Raw genomic sequence first — 23,662 nt, forward strand, 5'->3', positions numbered from 1 at the left:
GCAAGAAAAAGGAATGGAATTGACTCTCATGTCGCGCTGTAAAAGCAGGAAAAGGTTTGCTCCAGATAAAACCCTGTGAAATGTACGATAGATGAACACCAAGTGTTATTCAAACAAACAAAGCTAAGTATAATCATCGGCACGAATTTTGAGCGCTGACCTTCACCTGTGCAGAAGTGATTTATTAGCAAAGAACCAATCCCGAGTGACGGCTATGACGCGGTGCGCTGCGGGCCAATCACCGCTTTACCCCGCCCCCGCACCTCACTTCATACCACAAAAGGGACCCAATAAATCACTTCTGCGCAGGAGAAGGTCAGGGCTCAAGATTTGTGCCGATGATTATATTTAGTAATAGACCCACGTCTATTAAGGCTTGTCTCAGACTCAAAGGGCCAGTAGTACTTACAAAATAAAAATACAAGAAGCTTCAGAAAGAACATAGATGGATTTTATCGGCAACAATCGGACACTTTTTTGCGGGAAATCATCAGACCCCTCCCGCTGTGGGATAGCAGCGTAAGTGAGTGTCAGACTCTTACTGACTAAAACCCATAAATGTTCTTTCTTAAGCCCTTCATGTACCAGGTCCGGTAGCTCTTTCGAACCACCCCGCAGCCCCGGTAGGAACATACGATACTTCCTAGCGCTTCACATACAGCTAAATCACCAAATAATCTATAGTTACCAAATTCATAGGTTCAATTCATCAGAACATATTCATTTATCAATACCCTTTTTCCATCATAGGGTAACAAGAATGCCATATCATCCTGGGGCGCCATCTACGACAAATACTGGAAACTGCCTTACAAACATAGCTACATTTATAACTAAATAAATATATTTTACTGGCATAGCGTTTCATTTCACAATCATGTTTAATTTATTTAGATCGTTTCCTTATTATTTTTCATATAAACTCTTTAGTCCCATTTTAGCCGACAACATTTTGTCAATTTCTTTTAAACCAATTGTTCATTTTGAAAATTGTCAATGAAAATTCATAGTAAACAGTTGTTTTAAGATAACTGACGTTTATGTTGTTGGTGAACACGAGCTTAACACAAATACACCATAAAAATAAAGCCACGATAAGAGGAAGATATATCAAGTTCCATGTCTGACCATTGCTTCTTCCCCTAAATCTGTGTACGGACTAAGTAAACAACACATGGATGGTCTATCGCGCTAATATACCAAAAGTTACTGAACCGATAAATAAATGACTAACCCAGAAAGTCCAGTTTGAGCCTGTGGACAGAGGCTATTTTTATCTGGGCAATGATTGATGATCCCAGAACATGGGTGAAACCTATATACTACCTTCATTGTAGCGAATCAAATACATTATTTATCTAAGAACGAGCTCACCAATACATCTGTGATCTGAAAACAAATAGTTTACCAAAGATGATCAGAAAACATCTCCTTTCATTATAATTTAGATAATTGTTATAATTCTTTGAACAATATTCATATGAAATTCTGTTTCTCAGTAATCTAGAAATTATTTTAACCTTCGACATTAATCATACATGATGTTTCTCCTTAAATCATTAAAATATACTTAAGTATTTCTATTCAACTATGACTAAGCGTTGTAAATGTAGGGAAATACAGAGAAAATATAGATATGGGCTACTTATTACTTACTAGCTTCCGCCCGCGGCTTCGCCCACATAGAGTTCGGTTATATCGCGTATCCAAGAGAATTCTTCAAAAGTCCGGGATAAAAACTATCCTATGTTCTTTCTCAAGGTTAACTCTATCTCTGTACCAAATTTTATTAAAAGCAGTTCAGTGGTTTAAACGTGAAAGCGTACACAGACAGACAGAGTTACTTTCGCATTTATAATATTAGTAGGATTTTTTTTGTAAACAACTGCTAGACTACGTGAAATAAGTGAAAAATAATTTTCTAAACTAATATTTTAAAGAGGAATTTGTTTGTGTGTGTGTACTATACTGTACGTCGATTCTATAAAATTCGAACAACAACTCGCAATTCACTTCACATTTCACTTCGCTATTCACTCTCACTTCATATTCGGTTCAAAACGTTCTAAATGTCATCTCATACTTTACCTATCAAAATCTCGAGTTTAATTTAGTTCAACTCGCAAACACGCTCGAAAGAGTAGCGCTAGTGTAGTAACTCACGGCGGATTCAGATTCGAAGTTTAGAGTGAAGTCTTATAGAATCGCACTGCTGAACCGATTTAAAAAATTCTTTTGTTATGTATAATCTACTACACATCCTTGAATTATATAATTAGGCTTTATTTTATCCAGGTACGGGTAGTAGTAGTTCCACCGGGAAGCTTGTGAAACCGTGGGAAACAAATAGTAATTTATAAAAGCTACAACGGTACTTGCCTGACCTGGAATCGATCCTGTATCCCCGTACTGAAGGAGCAGGTGCTTTAACCACTAGGCCATAACGAATTTTAAATTAAATTGAATGTATGCTTCTATAAGAATTAGGTTATCAAACACAAAATAAATGTTTAACATTTGATTGGTAATTCCACTGACTCAAAACTGTTCTTCATGTTTAATCCAGGTTTTGAAAACACTATATCAGCAATCGGTAATAAAGGGTTAAGATTCATATCTGAATATATCTGAATCCTTTTTCGAAAGGCATAGGAATCGTGGGTCTTGGTAGTCACTTGAACATCTTTGGCAGTCGTTAGGTGTAGTTGGGTTGCAAATATTAAGAGAGTCTGACAGATAATCACTTCCAAAAGATATCTGAATACTAAGTATACCATTCCGCTGCATATGGTTAGACTGGAAGCTAACCCCAAACATTTGGGAAAAGACAAGGCAGAATATGATGTTTTTGAATCGCGTCAAATATCATACTGTAAAAGTACTAACATACACATTTATACATATTAAATAATTAAATAATACTTTTAACAATTCTTAGATAGTTAATATTTACAAAAAAAACCCAAGAAAAAACGAAATTCATCAGAAAGTGTATTTCCAAATAATACTTAACAAAAAGTAAGGTCAAGTTATAATTGTAACGTGACAAACATACCGATAAGCTTAATTAACTGAGAGTTATCTCATTAAACTGTATATTTAACTATGGATGCATACTCGCGAGTTAGTTTGTAATTATCTTGCAAACCGGGAGCACGTTATTAGGTAAGATTTTTATTATTTATTTTCAGTTAAGATATAGGTACCTAATATTAATATGGTTAGCATCAATTGTTATTAGAAAAGGCTGTTAAGATCTTAATAATTATTTTCGATTTAGGTTAAATTAGGTTATTAAATTAACCTTGTTATGGGTTGCAATACACTTATCAAGTATCCAGTTCTAGGGTTTTTTTAACATACATACAGAACTCTGCGGATTCTTGTGATTTTACTTGCGGTACCGGGGTCCTTCTTCCCGTACTGGGATAAACTATAGCACCTGTCACTCGGGGATAGTGTAGTCGGGGATTAGTGAAATATTTTTTCAAATATATTCAGTAGTTATGGAGCCTCTACGATACAAACATCATCATAATTCTCTTACCCTTATTCCTGTTTTATTTGGGGTTATCGCAGCATGTTTTCTTTTGATATTTAATCACCATACTACATGTCTGCTTACTGTAATCTTTGTTAGAAGTCATCTTATACTAAACAATCTTTATCGTTGATCATCAGTCTTTATCTCAATCCCGATTCCCATAAAAATAAAATATGAAGTTATAGTATAAACCTCAATAGCTACGATTCGTAAGCAAAACAAAATGTTTCTAGTAATTTACTTACTTACATTTTCTTCATGATATTTGCAATGTTACAAATCCGCACTTTGTAACTTAAAGTGTAGGCGCTTAAACTTTTGCCTTTGTTTTTAACCCCATCAAGGCATTTGAAACACGAATTCCACTTAATAAATTAACTAGCTGTATTTTTACCTAGTTACAAGGGTTAACTATCAGTGAATCTTTTTTTTATATGCGAGCATTCTGAGATTGGCGTGGTTAGCCAAGCAAAACTCTTCAGCTTTAGAATATTTAATTGATGTTTATGTCAAAGCTTTACTTAATTCTCTAACTTGCTTCGTCCCACTGGATAAAAATAAATCTAAGTGTTTTTTGCTTATCTGTTACGCAAGCTTTTCTGGCAAGTTCCATCAAAATCCGATCAGTGTTTGTTTAGTAAAACATAAACTCATTTTAAAATATTAAAATGAGTTTATTTATTAATATAGAAGATGTTATTAAAGATAACAATAATAAATACTTAGAACAGAATACGTATGAACATAGATTATTCACTGTTTATATGTCAAAGATCAGGAACTTTTTACGTAATGTCTCGTTTATAATAAGCATAAAATACTTGGCATGATTCGAATATCTCATATTATGGAGAACTAGCTGTTTCCCACGGTTCCACTCGCGTCCTGAGAGAATTACTTTTCGCGACTGGAAAAAGTAGCCTGTCCTTTTTCCAGTTTCTAGACGATCTGTGTAAAATAATTATTTTAATTAGCGATTAATGTAAAGGTATTCAACGATCAAAAGCGATCAAAGTCAAAGTTAAATGTTTTTATTTCAAATAGGCCTTTGCAGGCTTTTATAACACGTCACACAAGTTGCACGGTTCCAAAACATTGGTCTGATATTTCTTAATCCCTACAGAAACTGTATACTATACACCTGAAATTGGTACTTTTTGAAGTAGGTGGTAACAAAAAGTTACAGTAAAAAAAAACTATTAATTTTACATGTCACTCCAATTACGAGGTTTTCCAATTTCTTTATATCCATCCATCAACATCGACAGCAAGTTCTCACCGGTGCTATTTTCAAACTTATTCTCATTTACTTTATCTCTTCTTGTAATTCATTCATCTTAAGATTCTCGTCGCTGCGGCATCGAATAGGTTTATAAACCACATTCAAATAGATGTGCCATACAGAAAAACTTAGGTACAATCGCACATTACTAGGAATTTTGTTATCATTTAAAACATATACATGTTTCTTCTTGACGTAATTTTTTTTTCTAGGTCATATCTTACACGTGTAAAAACACTTACATACCTAAATATTTGAATGATGGATTGTTTTAGTTAAAAGTATTACCTATTTCGAATTGTAATCTACGAAAGTTCTAGAGTTCATTTGATAACTGAAACGAAAATGATAAAGTAGAGGTAAAGTTTATCGTGAATGTTTACGTTGTCATTGTTATGATTTTGATAGTATATGCTTGTATTATAAGTTCTGTTAATTTTGTGGATGCTATCTCTGGAACAGCTGAACTTATTTCAATACACCACCCTCACACATAGGCCGTACAACGTAAATACTCTTTCTACTTCAGGTTAGAGTTAGGTACCTACATGGACTCATTAAGGAGTCCTATGTCCCAATTAATAACATTTAATAATTACGTAGACAGAGGTAAATCATTATCTGACTAATGTTATCCAAACTATTTTGGGGTCTCTTACGAACTATATTTCCTTTCCTTTCTTGGTATTAAGTACTTCCTTTCTCAATTCCAGGTCCCAACATGAAGCTGCTTCTATTCTTCACGGCATCTCTCCTAGCGGGATTAGCATACTCCGCTCCAACCTCTAACGATGATGACGATACCCTGGTAGTTACTGCTGACTTCTTCCCAGAGTCTCTCGCAGTCTACACCGCTGAACACGACATTGTCAAACTCCTCGTCCCATTAAACGCCTTAAACTTTGAAGATGATGCTGATGAGGAAGAAGAATCAAGCTCTGATTCTGATGCCCTCGTTTTCTTCGTCCAAGCTGATAAGAATGAGAATGGAGGACTAGTAGACCAAGGTCTTTTCGTCCTCAAGAACGGCCAGGCCACTAAACTGCTCGATCACGGTAGGGATGCCGCTGCAGCCAACGATGACACTAAGACCGCCTACTTCGCTGCCAACGATGGTATCTATGCTTACAATGCCAAGGATAACAAAGCTGAGAAATACGGCACAGTTACTGACGATCTGATCAGCATTGCCAAAGTTAACGGCAGCGATATCTTGTACATCTTGACCGCTGACCAAGTTGTATACAAAGTCACAGAGGAAGGTACAAAGAAAGAGAAGTTGAACCAAATTGTCAACGCGAAGGAACTGATCTTGGATTACCAGAACAATTTGTACTACTACACAAACGACAACAAAGTCTACGTTTTGGTTGGTGATGAAGTTAAACAAATCTCTGGTCTCCCTGAAAACGCGTCTAGCGTGAACATTATCAACCCACCTTTCGTCATTGAGAACGGTGTGCCTGTCATCGTTGACAACAAGGCCTACGTTGCTTATGAAAATGGTACCAGTGAGTTGGCCGGTTTTGACTTCCAAATCAAGCCTACCGCTTATGCTATGGAGGCTACCCTCATCCAGTTCTACGCTTATGAGAAGAAGGTTTACGAGTACAATGTTCTGACCATCCTGTTCAGCGAACTTTTGTCTGAACTGAAGAGCTACTTGGAAGACAAGACTGATGACATCCAAGCTATTGCCACTAGGTCCAGGAGTGACTTGCGCGCTTAAATCCTAACTTAAGAACATATAAATATTAGAAAATTGCGAGGGAACATGAATTAAAGTCAAAACTGTATATTCTGAAGTGCCAAAAAAACGAAATGATATTTTTCTTAACAGCCAAATACTAATCATATTTATAACATATCTAATAAAGTAGAAAAATATCTATTAACTTAATGTAACAAATTAATACTACGCCATATTGTTTTAAGTAGGACCACTGTTATAACACCAAATATGAGTTTAACGCTTGAAATAAAAGATATATAACTTTTTGTATTATTTTCATTTATATGATTCAGTAAGATTTCATCATTCATTTACTTGCTTACAGTCTTTTTCTTGATATAATATCAAATTATGCAGCTTCAAATCATCATGCTTTTAGTAACTAGACGTTTCTCAAGGTTTGCCTGCCATTTTTAAGTTTCTCATCTCAAAGAAATGTCTCTAAAAAGTCGTGGTGGCCTAGTGGGTAAAGAACCAACCTCTCGAGTATGAGGGTGTGGGTTCGATTTGAGGTCAGGCCAATACCAATGCAACTGTTCTAAGTTTGTATGTACTTTCTAGGTAAATCTTAGACACCAATGACTGATAAAAAAGGTGAAGAAAAACATCTTGAGGAAACCTGGACTATAAAATCCGAAATCACAAACCCGCATTGAGCAAGCGTGGTGATTAACGCTTAATCCTTCTCCGTGTGAGAGGAGGCCTGTGCCCAGCAGTGGGACGAATTCACTACTATTTCCATACAAAAACTGCTTTGTTATTAGTCTTTGAGCTACTAGCGACATTTTGACAGTTACCGACTCCATTGATATCTTTAACATATCAAAAGTAGGGAAAATAAAACAAGATCTTACAAAAGTACGAGTATTTAATAATTATTATGCACCTTTAACGTTAATATTATACCTAATTTAATGCAACTTAAATCAGTGCAATAATGCATTGACAATAATAATCATACAATTATAAGTTAAGCTCCGTTAATAGCCGTTTCATCTGACGAAAGCGAATGAGCTCTTTCATGAAACCATCTATAATTTGTCAGTAACACTCCATTAGGCAAAGCTGCTCTATAAAATTGAGACTCTTATAGTAAGCTTGATCACAAGGAATATTATTACTTTCCTATCCCTCTCTAGCAAATCCAAAAATAGAATCCTTAGCTGTTTCAATGATCGACATAATAATCTTTGTCACATCTTTAGGCCATTCTGCAGCTACACCAAACATTGATCTGATTAATACTTCCATTACATTGAATTCGTAAATTTTACCATTAAGAGCTGCAACCAGATACAAAGCAGCATCGACACTGAAAGCTGATGGTCTCTCCTTTATAACCAGGTCCTTTTTCTCATATGTACCGTTTGAATACAAAATATATAGCACGCCATCTCCGAAAAACGGTATACAGTTCTCCATAATGAAAGCCGGCCTTAACAATTTGATATCTTTAAAATCTTCTATTACACTTGCAGTTAAACTTAGTACGTTACCATCTGACTTAATAATATGTGGCATACGATCTCCACAGGAAACATAATAAATGTTATTAGAAGTATCTAGAACAAATTCTAGCGCACAACCAATGCCCTGCATTCTAGTTTTCACAGTTCCATTCTTTTCAATTTTGTAGACTTTATGTTCGGAATTTAGGATGTAAATTGCATCTGTACCGTTTGCTTTTTGGAGTTGTATTATATCGTCTCTGAATGGCCCGAATTTCTTGGCTGATAATGTATCTGGGTGGTACTTGTATAAGCCATCTTTGGCTCCGAAATAAATGGCTTTTTCGAAGCTGTAATCTGCTGTAGAATCTCTCCCTCCTTCAAGAATTTCGTATGCTGCAAATCCTTCGAGGACGTAGATACAGCTGCCTCCTTCTGACTTAGGGTCTGACACAGTGAAAAATATTGATGGGATGTCAGACGATTCTGCTTGAAGGTATTTCTGACCGTCAGCTGGTACTAACAGTTTGGTAATGTTGAATGGAGATGAGAAAATGATTTGTTCGTCTCTGAACATGGTTGTGTTCTTTGGCGTGTATTTCACGAATTTTGTTGTAGCACATAATGTTATAAAGAATGTTGTGAGGAATATTGAGCGCATTTTTGGATCTGTGAACAAATAAAATGATCGTATTATATAGTAAGTACATATTGCACTATACTGAAAATGTTTATTGAAATAAAAGAGATTTCAGGGATACGCAAAGTCATGTCTTCAGACGTAGAGCACGTTTACTAAATTAATATTAGAAAACTCTAAGCTTATATACCACATATATAACTATATCACATTTCAAAATTAGGTGCTACATCTATTGTAAAATCTACATATGTATTTTAATATTTCGCTATACACTAATTTATCGCGCAGATTTTCCTACAATTCTCTTCAATAGATAGAGTGATTCTTAAGAAATATAAATAGAATAGTATTATGTATATACTTAAACATGCCCTAGGCGCAACTAGGTGGGATCGCTTATACAGGTATATAATAAATAATTACATCATCAAACATCCCGGGAAGGCCTACGAAACCAAACAGCCTAGACCGAAATACCAGAAATTCTGGAGTGTTCCTCACAATCATCAGTAGACCCTGACCGACCCTGGCATACATGTAACATACCCCAGTTTCACCTCGCATGACGGTGTTATACAACGAATGCACGCGATTGCTCGACGGACCGTGCACGAAATTTGTGTGAGTCTCCATTGCTATCATGTGTCAGGGAATTTTAGAAGGGAAATGACGGAAATGGTCATACTATAAAGTTATAGTTTGACCATTTCATAAAATTTCTTTCTCTTTTTTTTCTGCCCGCCTATACGTCCGATAAGCAGTGACCGATTTTTTGTAGGTGAAAAATATAACATTTTGACAGCAATGGTGCAGTGAACACGTCCTACAAAAAGTCAGTCACAAAATCCTTGTAAGTCCTACAAAGCCATATCATCATTTCATCATCTGCCTAGCCTTTCGCTACTTACAGGTGTTTGGGTAGGCTTTTAGACTCACTGGATGAAGCAGAGTACCAATGTTTGATTGTGAATGTTTGAACCATGAAATTTAATGATTTACATCGAACATGAAAAAAATTAACTCTAGAGTTCTGAAGGCACGTCAAATCAATTCGTTTCAATGTGATTTCAATGGAAACAGACTACATACTTCCTTCCGCAACTAGATATATAGCACTTAACTGAAGAATAGTAAACATTTACTAATACAACACAAACAAACAAACAGACAAATATATAAAAGAAAAATTTTGAAAAGATTTTTTTTTTGAAAAAAAAACATCTTATAGTTTTGGTAATTATTTTTATTTTTTTTTATAATTATTTCAGTGCTGAAGTGATTTTTTTAAATGCGAAGTTACCTTAGTGTTTTTTTTTTAATAAGTGAAAGTTTGTGCTATTCGTTTAATATGCATTTAATGTGATTTACTTTGTGGTTCTTACATAAACTTATGGTTCAGGCACTTCGGGTTATTGAGAGTATATTTGGCAAGACATCTTTTTCATTGTTTGTTCCTGTTTTTCATCATTTTTGACAGTTAGATATAGAAATTTTCTAATTACGACCAAAAGTAAAAAATGAATGACGAAAGTTCTTCCAATATAATTCTCAATGTAATATTGTAACTGTTTCTATTAACAAGTTTTTATGCAACATTTGAATTGAAATAACTTTTTCAGTTACACAAATTTATCAGAACCACACAAAATACTTACAGGTACATTATTTCCGCTAATATAATACAAAATTAATTAAAATTTTCGTTTAACTATAGTTCGGCCATTCAGAGAATGCGTTCCTGACACGTCGCGATTGAACTGACGACGTAACTACATTCATTGATTATTGATATAATAATGTTGTTTTAATGCTCCTCAATTGTTAAAACGGTAAACAACCAGCAAAAATATTTTTATCGTAACTGCAACGCCATTGCAAAGTTACGTCGTCAGTTCAATCGCGACGTGTCAGGAACGCATTCTCTGAATGGCCGAACTATAGATACAAGAGCATTTTACATTAACATTTGAATTTTTCACCATATAGGTAATAATGGTGGAATCGTCACAGAAAACGAGCAGGCATTAATATTACTTCGTTAAGACGATAATAAAGTTATTAATTAGGGTAACTTCACGGTCTAAATACTCATTCAAATATAGGATAAAAGGCTTGGTTGTCATTGTAACTCTACCTACAATTATGTTCCTTTGTACGGATGCCACAATACATGTAGAATTACTTAGTACGTTACATCTGCTAACGTTTTTAAAAAGAGCTCAGTTAATTTGTGATCCTGTTAGCGTTAACTTCTATATAAGTAACTAGTCGTTTTCCCGTGGGAACTACTGCCCGTACCGGAATAAAATATAGCCTATGTTACTCGCAGGTCCAGTAGTTATTGAGTTTATCCATCAAAATTATAATATTGGTATAGATAGTATGTACATTTTAGTGATTCTAATGAAGTAGGAAGTGATAAGTCTATGTACGAAGGAGAGATAGCAGAGATGCCATAAGGAAGGTAGGTCAGGCGCCTTCTTGTAGGTCACGATAACATATGGTAGACGTGATCAAAACTACCAGTTACTAGAACTGCGATCAATCCCTCAATCTTTGTTTATGTGAGATTGATAAAGTTTTAATAGCTGGTGAATTAAGTTTTTACATTTACAAAATATAGTGTACTAGCTTTTTCCGGCGTTTCCTCGCGCAGCCTGTGGAAACAACTTCCTTTACCCCGATAACTAACCTAGTCAGCCTGGGATAGTGGAGTGAAGTGAAAGATTTGAAAATCAGTTCAGTAGTTTCGGAGCCTTAAGTTAGAAGAAACAAACAAGTGGTTCGTCTTTATAACGTTAGTGTAGAAGTTTAGATTATGCACCGCTGAAACAGTAAGTCAGTCAATGAACACGAAACTAGTGAAAAATGTTCAAATCGCGTTTATTAGGTAAACAAACACGTTATGAAATTCACATTACATAAGATCGTGTCGTGTTTCTGCTAACAAAATACTACGTTAACTATTTTTTACGTCAGTAATTAACTGCCTTTAGGTTATAAACTAACAAAAATGTTTCCTCTTAATTATATTAGTATAAAGCCGATTCCGGTCTAATAGTTTCTAAAATTAGCAAGTTGAAGCAAACAAACAAATTCTTAACTTAAATAATTAGACCATAAACGTAGATATAGTTTTAACAAATAATTAATTTAGCAAAAGTTCATTAAACCAGGAAATAACAATAGATTTGTGTCAGTAATTCGTACATGTCCAATGACCCTATAAAGGGTCATTCACCCCCAGTGTAGGACACCAGATAATGTTAACTGTGATATGAATATTGTTATTAATTTATATTAAACTATGCAAGTTAAAGTTGGCAGTAAGTGATCCGATTTCTCGTAAACAAGTTGTGAATTAAGTTAATAAGTTTTTACTTGTAGGTAAGTGGTATTATCGTGATGTAGTAACGAAAGACATTTTTTATTCGATATTTACAGTATCAATATAATAAGTATATTAGAAATAACTATAAAAACTATATTCTAATATAAATAACTATATTAGAATATTAGACATTCAAATGTCTTCTAAACTATTTGAAAAGCTAAAAATATTTTTCAAAATAAAATACTTAATTTTATATTATTTATTTTGAATTAAGGACAAAAATACGTTCGCCTAAATATGGTGTCTATATAAAACACACCTGTTTCCTAGACCACCTTTTGGACATTTTCATAAAAGGAATGTCAATAAGGTTTGATTTGTAACGGTAATTTTCAATATCTTATGTATTTGTTGTTTTGTTTAGTAGATATAGAATTTAGACATTAACCCCATACAGATAAAGACAAAATCCTATCTGAAGTAACCATCATCATCATCATCCTCCGAGCCTTTTTCCCAACTATGTTAGGGTCGGATTCCAGTCAAACCGGATTCAGCTGAGTACCAGTGCTTTACAAGAATCGACTGCCTATCTGACCTCCTCAACCCAGTTACTCGCCAATCCAATACCCCTTGGTTAGACTGGTGTCAGACTTACTGGTTTTTGACTACTCGTAACGACTGTCAAGGATGTTCAATGACAGCCGGGACCTACAGTTAGACCTTCAGTCCTATCTGAGGTAAGCAATACCACAAAAATAGGTAGAATATAGGGAATGACCGTTAATAAATAAATCGACTTAGATATTACCTAAAAATATTTCATCTATCTAGCATGAATATCATTATTTTTAATTGGACTGTTTCCCTTTTTTGTTTAAAATGGGTTTATAAAATTAATAAATTACTTTTTTTCTACTTCTTAATTACTGAAGCAAAAGTGACCCCTGATATATTTATACAACGCAAGGTTAATTTTGATAGCTGAGGAATGAATCGTTATTACATACAGGCTATGTTTTTGTAAACAAATCTATATGATATTGATAATACTATGCTTGGCCTAGCACTCACTATGTAGCAGTATTTAAATAAACATTTTTACTATAGGTATAGCAATATTGAAGTCTTGCAAGAAAATAATCGATTGACTTTCCAGTTAGATAGATCCAATGACACTATAACCGATATATCAATAATTTCATAAACTATTCGTAGTAGATACCTATTGGAACTAGTAATGAATGATTTCCCATTCATCTAAAGAACAAACTATGCATTCAAAACTAAACCTTATTGTTTAAACGTTACAGATCAAAATGCTGCTTCTCCTGTTCCTGGCGGTATTAGGACCAGTTTACTCCGAGAAATGCTCTCACCTATACGATGGAATGGCATATGAAAGATCAGCTATCCTCACAATCAAAGGATTGCCCACGAATTTAGTATACAATCCTATCAACAATGATCTTCATTTCACTCTTATAGATATAGACAGCTTACAAAACGATAATGTGCAAACAAAGATGGAACAATACATACTTAGAGATAATCAACCAATCAAAATTGACAACGTAAATGGTCAAGCGGCTGCGGTTGACGCGAAAAATAAAAGAGTTTATATAGCAAGTGATGATGGACTCAATTTCCTTAATGCTAGCGATAAAGCACAGTTCTTAAGCCTCAAAGATGAAGACATAGTACAGCTATTCAAACCACGCCACAGTGATGACTTGTATGCAGTACTTTTCCCTGAAAACGAGGTATTTGTAATCGATGTAGAGAAAAACGAGAAAAGAAAAGTCGAGAATGTTCCATGTGCTTTCATTTTAGCTGTTGATGATAGGAGCAATATTTATTATGAATGCGATTCTAAATATGTTAAAGTTATGCTCAAAGGCTTTCAAGAACCTATAGAGTTCGTTGGAATACCTAAAAATGCCGCGAGAGCGGTGGCCGTTGATTATATAAATAGGGTAATTTTGGCTACAAATGATGGCCTATACTGGTTGAAATATGATAATATTATTCCAACGAAACTGATGGATTTGGATTATGTTCCTTCAGGAATAGCGTTTGATGAAAATAATGTGTATGTTTCGACTAACGGTATTATCTATAAGTACAGTACTAGCGAATGTGAGACTGAAGAAAATTAAATATTTTGGAAATTGTTGTTAAGTTTTTATCGTGACTTTTATTTTTAAATCACTATATTAACCTAAATATTTTCTTAACTTGATGCAGCTGAGTGCCAGCGTTTTAAAAGGTGCGGCTGCCTGTCTGACGTCTTCAACCCAGTTAACCTGACAACCCGATATTCCTTGACAAGACTTTCTGGCCTCCAACTACCATCCTCTCAACTTACTATCTACTAATGGAGAAAATATGAACGAAATTTCTCACTCTATCAACATTTACATTTGGACATGATAACAAGAACCTGATTCATTCAATAGGAATATTATTTTGTAGTAAGAAATGATTGCTAAAAAATAGCAAAGTCAGACACTGGTGGCTCTGTTCTAAAAAGTGGATCCCATTGACAAGAACCGACAAAAAGCTCAATGGGGACTCTTTTCAAAAATAATATTCTTTACAAAGACTCGGTTAGAATGTTCAATGATCATAAGAGATAAGATCAGAGACGATTTGAGATTCTGTGGTCGACCTGACATTTATTAAGAAGGAACCTAATCAGCACAAAATCAGTCGGCGTCATCAAACTACTATACCTTTAAACGCAGTTTGATTGTACAAGAAAAGAGCGTCAATAAAGCTACAGATAATAATTGACACAAATACGAATCTGCACTGGGAACTGTTACTCAATATGACTGCCATTACTAGAGACCCCAACAAATTCACGATTACTTGACAACTCAAAAAAAAACAAAGCTACATCAACCTAATCCCTTACTAATCCTAATACATTACTAACCCAAGACTTAATACTCTCTTCAAGAAACCAAGGACCAAAGAAAGTAATAAAGATTAAAAAGAAACAACTTACATTTATGATAACTTCGCAGTACTGATCCTTTCAAAGGGCTGGGAACTAATGGCTAGGTATCTAGCACATCATAGAAATATTTTTTCCAATCAATGATGAGAGATCCTTCGAGTCATGATTACACAGATTACATCACTATTAGACAAGCGACGTCTATGTACAGGGTGTTCCATGAAAACTGATGTAACAATGATAAAACAATGTCTCCTATGGTTAAGCAATACTTGGCACAGTCGATCCGTCAAAGGGTGGCCGACTATGTCATCTTTAGCAGTCGCTTCTCAGTCTTGCCAACAATTCCTTTAACTGAGTGAAGGAAAACCTCTTTTAAAGTACGATATCGCCAATCTATCGTGAGTAAGATTAGTTGCTAGTGCTCTCTCCTTCTCTGTATGAGAAGAGGCCCGTGTTCTGCAAGGAGAAGATAAAAAGGCTGATGATGACGATAATAGTGTACCTATTAACAGAGAATCTCTAGGCCTGAATAGAGAATTTCTTACTGATAGACCTGCAGTCTAAAACCCAACAGCCTATATAACTTATTCAGAATATAAACAGGCTCCATGTTTACATACACTGAACGCTCATGACACAATGGCAGATGTTTTATAAAGAGTTCAAAATCTTTCACGCCACCACCATTTCATAACAAACCAGCAGAGAAGACGGACGGACAGGTATTTGTTTTATTATATTGTTAATAATTTTATTTAAAGTGAAAAACCGTGTTTTGGAGGGCACGAAGAACTATAGGTCCCGGCTGTCATTTTAGAAGCCAATAAGTTCAAAGTTTTGGATTCAGTGATTTATCTCATCGGGTATCTAAGTTTAAAAAAATAGAAGTGATCGAACAAAGATTCTTTTGGGTGCAAACAAGGGGTGGAGGAAAGGCTTAGACAAAATAAATCTAAGCCTAGAGGTAGAACAAATTCATTCTTTAGGTAGGAGCGTTTGAGTATTCTTATCCAATCAAATTATTTCAATGTAAACATATCTTTCGTTGTTTCTCTGAAAGAATTTGAATCATATATCAACGTCTGAAAATCTCTTTTCACTACTAATATTATTAGCTTTGTTCATAGATTAATAATCTTTGTCTGTGTTTCGTAAATAATCATTTCCTTTTCTATGCATTTCTTTTTTTCTATACTTCGTTGTTATATTTTTGTTATCATGGTCATATCTTCTGTCTATTTTTTTTGTGTCAAAAACAGTGTCATGTATTATGTGTTCCACAATTGACATATCAGAATTTCAAAGTCAAATGCTTTCAAATAAGCCTTTGCAGGATCTTATGAAACCTCACACTAGTTACACGGTTCCAAAAAGTTGGTCTCATGGAGAAGAGCCGGCAAGAAACTCCATACAAAAAACGTTAACATATGTGAATCATAGAGTACAGTAGAGCAATGATTTGAATCACACTTGTCATGTTTTGGTATTGACTAAGAATGATATGGATATCCATTCATAGCTCGGCAATTGTTCATCAATTGTTTTTACATTCCTTTGCCAATGATATCATTCAATTCAGTTTTAACTTGTCTACATATACTTTTGAAACTATTGACTAAGGTCATCTTTTCCTTTCGTCATCATCTCAGCCATAGGACGTCCACTGCTGATCATAGGCCTCCCCCTTAGATCTCCACAGATACCTGTTGGAGGCGACCTGCATCCAGCGTCCTTTAATTTTTTTATCCCATTTTCAACGTCTTAGTTTATTTATTACATGTATTATAGTTCGGCCATTCAGAGAATGCGTTCCTGACACGTCGCGATTGAACTGACGACGTAATAACATTCATTGATTATTGATATAATAATGTTGTTTTAATGCTCCTCAATTGTTAAAACGGTAAACAACCAGCAAAAATATTTTTATCGTAACTGCAACGCCATTGCAAAGTTACGTCGTCAGTTCAATCGCGACGTGTCAGGAACGCATTCTCTGAATGGCCGAACTATAAATGTAGTCACATTTGAAGTAACTGCAAATTATATTCTTCTAAACATTAGTATTGACCTTGCAATAGTTGCAATCCATGGATTTAACTTTAACTTAAGCTTCTCTTACATCTCTAACATCATCATTATCATCTGCATTGCCTTTTCTGAATTTTGTTGGGGCGGCTTTCGACTATAGCTGGGAACCAGTGGTTGACGTGGAGTGGTAGCCTATCTGATCTCCACAACCCTTAGTTTAGCTTGTCGTCACTTATACCCTCCAAAGAGTCGAATGTGTCATTCAGGTTTAACGTTTCTTCTTTTTTCTCGTTTTAAGAGAATATGTGCAAGAGGACTTACATTCTCTGAGACTGCTTTTGGCCCACTAACCTACACGATTCTCAAACAATGTGATGACAATAAGTGCCATTGTATGTACTATGTAGTGTATTGAAACTTCTAGTGCCAATATAATAACTGTTTTGACGATCTACATCCATTGTTTCACGAGTCGGTCATTGTGACAATATTAATCACATATTTTTCCTATCATCATTTAAACATTCATTCTATTTCCTATGTATTTTATTTCACATACTTGATATTTAGAAAACTGCATCCTTTAGTTTAAGTTTTATACCCACTACATATGAACAGCGATACAATATTTTATCATCATTGATTTGTAGTTTTATTACCGCCTTGTGTACTGTTTACTGTACTGAACTAGTCAACATGCCGAAAACATTTCTGTGTCTAATCTTAGCATTATTTTGTCCACAGATACCACAAACGTTTGTCATGAACCTGACCTTACAATGAGCCTGACACTCATCTTCCCAGTCATCATCGCCTTACTGCTCAATGGATTTAACACGGAAAAATGTGAGAGAATCAAAATAGGCAACGAATTCTACAAGCGACAGTTAATAGCCACCATCGATGGGTACCCCACGGGCATGGTCATAGACCCTAGAACTGACCACATATTCTTCATCCTGCACAAACGGAATTACACTAAAGGAATACATTTGCTCAAGCATGGATCTCTGGGCATCAAAGAACTGCCCGTCTCGGACGAACTTTCAGGACAATGCGTTGCCATAGATACGACTAACAATATAATATACATAGGAACTAATCAAGGGTTAGTAACGTACGATTATTCAAGAACAGAAATCACTGCAGAAAGACCGATAGGTGATGATGACGTTAGAAGTATCTTTATTGATAAAACTGACAACCAAATGTATATAGCGACAGGATCCAACCATGAAATATTTCGATTTATGAATGGGTCTGCAGCTGTCAAAAGATACGAGAAGATTCCTAAAGCTTACAGCTTTATTTTGGACAGCAAAGGGAACGCCTTCTATGAATACATCGATGGGAGATTGTATTTTTTCTCAGTAGACTTATATGAACCTATACAATATAAAGGTTTTACAAGAGAATTGAAATACATACTACAGTTAAACAATAATGATGAAGCCATAGTTGCTGTGAAAGGGTCGTTATTTAGGCTCTTCACAAAAAGCATACTGCCAGTGAAAATAGGTCAGTTAGGATTCAAAATCACAGGTTTAGCTTTTGACCAAAAGAACAATATAATTATTGGTACCAAAGGAAAGATTTATAGGTATAAACCGATCGATACGAATGACCCCTGCCCTGCCGATGATTATTTTCTGTCTAGCATATAAACAATTCTTAATGAACATTGCAAAACAGGTTTAGTTGCTCGGAGATTTTCAAGAAAAACTCTTGATAATAGAATGTGCAAAAAATAATGTAAACGTGACATTATAAAAAGTATATTTTGCGTTGATTTCAATAAGGAATGTGTTTCATTTTGCAATTAACTTCCCAATTTTCAATTTTAACTTGATTTAAATCAGTATTTTCATACATTTGAGCAACTAAATTTGTTTCTACGTCGATATTAGAAAAGTAGCATTGATAAAAGTATGGAAAAACATAATTATATTACGAATGCGGTATCGAGTGAATATCTTTTTTACTGAATGCATTGGTTTACCGGTATTTGCGGTTTTAATTGATTTGATAAACGCTTCCTAGGTGTAAAAACCGTATCTACGGACGTAGGTAATATAGTCGGTTTTTTTGTAGTCATAGTTTTTGGACCATTTTTTTTTTTGCTATTATTTTGTGCTTATGCTTAGAAATATTTCTTTGTATTATGTGGATTCTAGAGGGTGCTACAATTTTTAGTTTATTTTTTTTGGTACAAGTTAAGTTTTTTATACTATTTTTTTTTATGTAAATCGGAGAGTTGCTTTATAATTTTCGTAGCTTTTTTAAAAAAAATATTCTGCTTATAAAAATCAAAAAAATGGATAGCATGGTGTGGATGAATGCTTTTTTTAATCAATGTCACTTTTCTAATTAAAATGTTCAAAACGACAGCGAGAGTTACCTTGGATTTTGCGTTTTTTCTAGATTAGAAAAACTGAAAGTATTGTTAGGTATTATTATTTACTACCTGTAGTTATTTTGCCTATCACCCTAGCTTGTAGGTAGGTACATTATTACCTACAATTTGCAGTTTTTAGTTAAAATATGGGTAAAATTTACCCCACCTGCACTTGTGAAAATGCCAAAAACAATAGGTACTATTAATTAGGTAATATTATTACTTCGGAATTACTTTTATTGTGTTATATCGTTTTTAGTACGATATTTTTTATTTAAAATTGTTATTTTGTAAAGTCCACCGAATAAATGCTTATTTTCTTACAAATCACAACTGCATTTTATTTTTAAAAATAATACTATAAATATAAAATAATAAATAAGTATAATCATTTAATATTTCCCATACAATAAAACATGTTTAGCTACGTCAGCGCCCTCTATGGTAAACGCACTGAAGTAATCGATTAAGGCTTCTGTCTAATAAATCCAGATGGCGCTGCACTTCACTGTTTTCAATCATTGATCATAAATACATTATAGAGTACCATCAAGCTGCTGTAAAATTATGTACCACAAAATAAATAGTTTACATTAAAAATAAACTGTAGCGAAGTTAATATAAGACATGGACAAGTAAAATTCGTAGATAAAGCAGCAAATGTATGAAAATACATATTTGGAACTTATTTTAATTTAGTTAATTTAAGTTTTTAGGCCATCCTGAAAAACAAAAATCTCTTTCTTATAAATAATGTTCACAAAATAAATGGCAAAAAGATTTGGGCTCGTCCGGGATTTGAACCCGGGACCTCTCGCACCCTAAGCGAAAATCATACCCCTAGACCAACGAGCCGGTGAGAGAAATGTTGAAATTTCTCATGTAATGCTGCTTTAACAAATAAATACTTTAAACGTCATTGAATGGGCTCCACACAGACTTCCTTAAAAACCGACTTTAAAATTGAAGGAATAAGGTTTGCAATCTCAACTCTCAACTCGTGAATTTATGTGTCTATTCATATTGTTATTTTTAATCCGTTGCTACTTTACAAGTTGATATCCTATATAATGGACATTAACTACTAATAGGCTAGTTTCCTAAAAAATAATAATTAGTCCGTCTTGTAGATTGTCCAAAATTAAGCGATACGTATTTTTTCTTTTTTAAATTGGATCAGAACTTGTTAAGATATAGCGTGTTAAAGTTGCGTGTGACGTCACAAGTTGCTACAATTTTCAGGACACTGTGACGTAAAAGGCCCCCACTCCTAATTTTTGAAGTGTATTATCTTTGTCATTTTATGTTTAATTAAAAAAAGAAAAAATACGTATCCAATATTTTTTGATTATCTAAAAAGCGGACTAAATATTATTTCATTATTTCGACCCTGGACACTACCCTATTCCTGCAATATTTTGACGTAAGTTCTCTTAGTAATTTTTATTTTGTTATCTAATCGATCAAAAGAGAAATCAGTTTTGGAACCGCATACTCGTAACTTAAAAAAAAAACATTTGAAACTCAGAAAATATTAATTACCTAGGTAGATACTAGGATAATTATTATATCTACTATACCCATCTAGGCTGCCTGCCTATCATTATCTAACTATGCCATAACTAAGGTTGTTTAAGATCAATTTAGTATTTTAACGGTCCATTGTTAAAAGTAAAAGATGTTCGCCTTCAAGCAAGCGAAACTAATTATATTTTGTAATAACACGCAAAACTTCGCTACCTAATATTTTTAATGGTAAAAACAAAGTTATGAACCTGATTCAATTAAAAACCTAATTAAAAACCTAAGTAACTACTTATAGCCTATGTCGCGATTTCACGCCAAACTAATTTATAAGATAGTAAGAGAAAGGATATAAACTGATAATGATGTCCTCCTAGCGGATTATCGGCTACGGCGACTGTTCTCATGTAAGGAGATTAGCCAACTGCGCAGGACATATTACGGTGCACAAGCATTTGCGCAGACACAGGTGCACTCACTATTCCATCCATCACTCTCATATCCCGATGGGACGGCATTCCGACACGACCGGAGAGAGATCAGGGCCCCGATTCTCCTAATTTTACTTAAGCGTCATGCGATTCACGTTCGACTCGATTCGACTGAGATCCAATCCCGACTCGATTACGATTGAAGCGTATGTGGCATTCTGCTATTTTTTCTTTGAAATAAACGTTTTTATCCTTTTCTGTCATTCAATAATGAATCATTTTGTCTGTAAATGATTTACGATTGCAAAATGATTGTACAGCAAACTACCGTATAGACCAAAATCACCAAAATAGCAGACCAATCGCACACCAATCAAATGTCAATCGAATACGATTGGTCTTTTATTGGTAGCAGAATGCCCGATATGGTTAAAACTGCTATTGCGATCATATTGCGATTCGATTTCTATTCGATTTTGACATTATTAACTTAGGAGAATCGGGCCCCAGGCGCAGGACCGACATTTACGTGCTCTCCGATGCACGGAAAATATACGGATATAAGCTACCTTTCAGCCGGGTACGAGAAACAGTTCCCTCGGGAAGTGAATGTAACTATGGGGAAGAAGTTTTCAACTTTAAGAATTGAACTAAAGTCTAGTCAAAAAAATCCTAACTAATATTATAAATGTGAAAGTAACTCTGTCTGTCTGTCTGTCTGTCTGTCTGTCTGTCTGTCTTTTCTTCACGCCTAAACTACTGAACCGATTTGTGTGAAATTTGGTACAGACATAGTTTGGAACTTGAGAAAGGACATAGTATAGTTTTTATTTAAAAAAATATATAAAAATAAAATTTATTCCGGACATATAGCGCCATCTATTGGTCAAACCAAAAATATGCCGGAAGTCACTATTCCATGCGAACGAAGTCGCGGGCAAAAGCTAGTAATTAATAACTCTAAGCCAGTGGTTCTTAACCGGTGGTCCGCGGACCACTGGTGGTCCCTGGAGGCATTCCAAGTGGTCCGCGAAGCTTGGCTTCGCGACGTTGCTATACGTTATCTAACTTCATTTTTATCGACCTATAATTGCGAGCGGGGGTTTTCGCATGGACGTGTATAATTTCGCGCTCGCGTCGCTCGCGTATTCAGAAACGATATGCCCTCATTTTAGCATTTGTCAACAAACAAAAAGTTAAGTACGTTTGGGCTAAATTTTACGTAATATTTAGTTTAAGACCGATAAAATTTCGCGCTCGCTTCGCTCGCGTATTCAGAAACTATATTATGGCCCTTATTTTTGCATTTGTCAACAAACAAAACGTTAAGTACGTTTGGGCTAAATTTTACGTAATTTTTGTTTTAAGTCCGATAAAAATTTCGCGCTCGCTTCGCTCGCGCATTTGGCAACTACATAGCCTAGTTTTTCTTTATTTGCATTTGCTTACCTACACAACTGCCGACATGCTTTAGCTTTGAGTAGAACTGACCCAAAAATTCAGTTTTTTTTTATAAATAATAAAGAAATGAGTGCTAATTTAGGTAAACCGATGAGGTGGTCCCTGGCAAGACAAACTTTAGTCAAAGTGGTCCCTCATGTCAAAAAGGTTAAGAACCACTGCTCTAAGCAGTAAGCACCTACAGATTATAAAATGATAGTCAAAATACCGAATAATATCATAATTAAATATTTTAATAGCAACATTTAATTAGCAAAACGGCCGTCATAAACTGCACTTATTGTCATTAAACTACGTAATGTAATTACGAAACTCCAATAATAAGGGTACTTATACACTATGACGTAACAACCACTACAAACCTTGGAGAATTTAACATTCCGGAGTCGTATCATAAGAACTTACCTACATGTAATTCGCACCACATTAAATGCAATGGATTTTCTTAAAAAAAAAATTGTTCCCAAGAAAATGATAGTTGGCGTTGTTCCTACTACGTAACCAGACCTTTGCCAAAATGCCAGGGTTAAAAAAAGTCTTTTTTTGTATGGCATCTCGCAGGTCAGCCTAGGAGGCCGTGTACCTACTGCTTAACCGGACTTTTCCCTGTGGATGCCTAGAATTTAAGCCAGGGGCAAAAAAAACACATTGCACCGAACCCTTTAAGTAGCTTGATTCAAGAAAGTCAGATTTCTGGACAAATTGTTTTCAGTGTCTCGTGATATTCGCGTAATAATCTGACTGACTTCTTTTCTCCGTTTATTCAACTTTTGCTGTGCCGAATCGGTAGACTTTTTCGTAAATATATTTGTGCTTAGAGCGGTTTTAGTTAGTTATGACATAACTACGCGGGCTTAAGTTTAAAATGA

At 34.8% G+C, this 23,662-nt stretch overlaps 4 protein-coding genes and 1 non-coding gene across 5 annotated transcripts; 3 read left to right on the top strand and 2 right to left on the bottom strand.

Annotated features, from left to right (window-relative positions):
* The first annotated feature begins 3,111 nt into the window (after positions 1–3,111).
* Positions 3,112–6,824, top strand: LOC124643097. The gene is made up of 2 exons (XM_047181951.1): positions 3,112–3,165; positions 5,540–6,824. Exon 2 carries the CDS (start codon positions 5,548–5,550, stop codon positions 6,553–6,555), a length of 1,008 nt encoding a protein of 335 aa, XP_047037907.1. The 5' UTR covers positions 3,112–3,165; positions 5,540–5,547; the 3' UTR covers positions 6,556–6,824.
* Positions 6,825–7,450: 626 nt separating this feature from the next.
* Positions 7,451–15,016, bottom strand: LOC124643123. Its single transcript, XM_047181988.1, has 2 exons — positions 14,997–15,016; positions 7,451–8,675 (listed from the first exon to the last, which is right to left on the bottom strand). The coding sequence occupies exon 2, from the start codon at positions 8,665–8,667 to the stop codon at positions 7,684–7,686; it is 984 nt and encodes a 327-aa protein (XP_047037944.1). The 5' UTR covers positions 8,668–8,675; positions 14,997–15,016; the 3' UTR covers positions 7,451–7,683.
* LOC124643125 lies at positions 11,985–14,171 on the top strand. The gene is made up of 2 exons (XM_047181990.1): positions 11,985–12,036; positions 13,297–14,171. The coding sequence occupies exon 2, from the start codon at positions 13,303–13,305 to the stop codon at positions 14,140–14,142; it is 840 nt and encodes a 279-aa protein (XP_047037946.1). The 5' UTR covers positions 11,985–12,036; positions 13,297–13,302; the 3' UTR covers positions 14,143–14,171.
* Positions 15,017–15,163: 147 nt separating the features above from the next.
* Positions 15,164–19,707, top strand: LOC124643124 (ommochrome-binding protein-like). Its single transcript, XM_047181989.1, has 2 exons — positions 15,164–15,673; positions 17,727–19,707. The coding sequence occupies exon 2, from the start codon at positions 17,762–17,764 to the stop codon at positions 18,644–18,646; it is 885 nt and encodes a 294-aa protein (XP_047037945.1). The 5' UTR covers positions 15,164–15,673; positions 17,727–17,761; the 3' UTR covers positions 18,647–19,707.
* A 453-nt stretch (positions 19,708–20,160) lies between these two features.
* Positions 20,161–20,232, bottom strand: Trnap-agg. The gene has a single exon. It is a non-coding gene; the product is annotated as a tRNA-Pro (tRNA).
* Between the last annotated feature and the right edge of the window lie 3,430 nt (positions 20,233–23,662).

The sequence above is a fragment of the Helicoverpa zea genome, chromosome 26 (assembly GCF_022581195.2).
Source record: "Helicoverpa zea isolate HzStark_Cry1AcR chromosome 26, ilHelZeax1.1, whole genome shotgun sequence".
Classification (NCBI taxonomy): Eukaryota; Metazoa; Arthropoda; class Insecta; order Lepidoptera; family Noctuidae; genus Helicoverpa; species Helicoverpa zea.

Excerpts from the sequence above, each read along its gene's own strand:
- LOC124643125 (XM_047181990.1), top strand. The coding sequence starts at position 13,303 with ATGCTGCTTCTCCTGTTCCTGGCGGTATTAGGACCAGTTTACTCCGAG.
- LOC124643097 (XM_047181951.1), top strand. The coding sequence starts at position 5,548 with ATGAAGCTGCTTCTATTCTTCACGGCATCTCTCCTAGCGGGATTAGCA.
- LOC124643124 (XM_047181989.1), top strand. The coding sequence starts at position 17,762 with ATGAGCCTGACACTCATCTTCCCAGTCATCATCGCCTTACTGCTCAAT.
- LOC124643123 (XM_047181988.1), bottom strand. The coding sequence starts at position 8,667 with ATGCGCTCAATATTCCTCACAACATTCTTTATAACATTATGTGCTACA.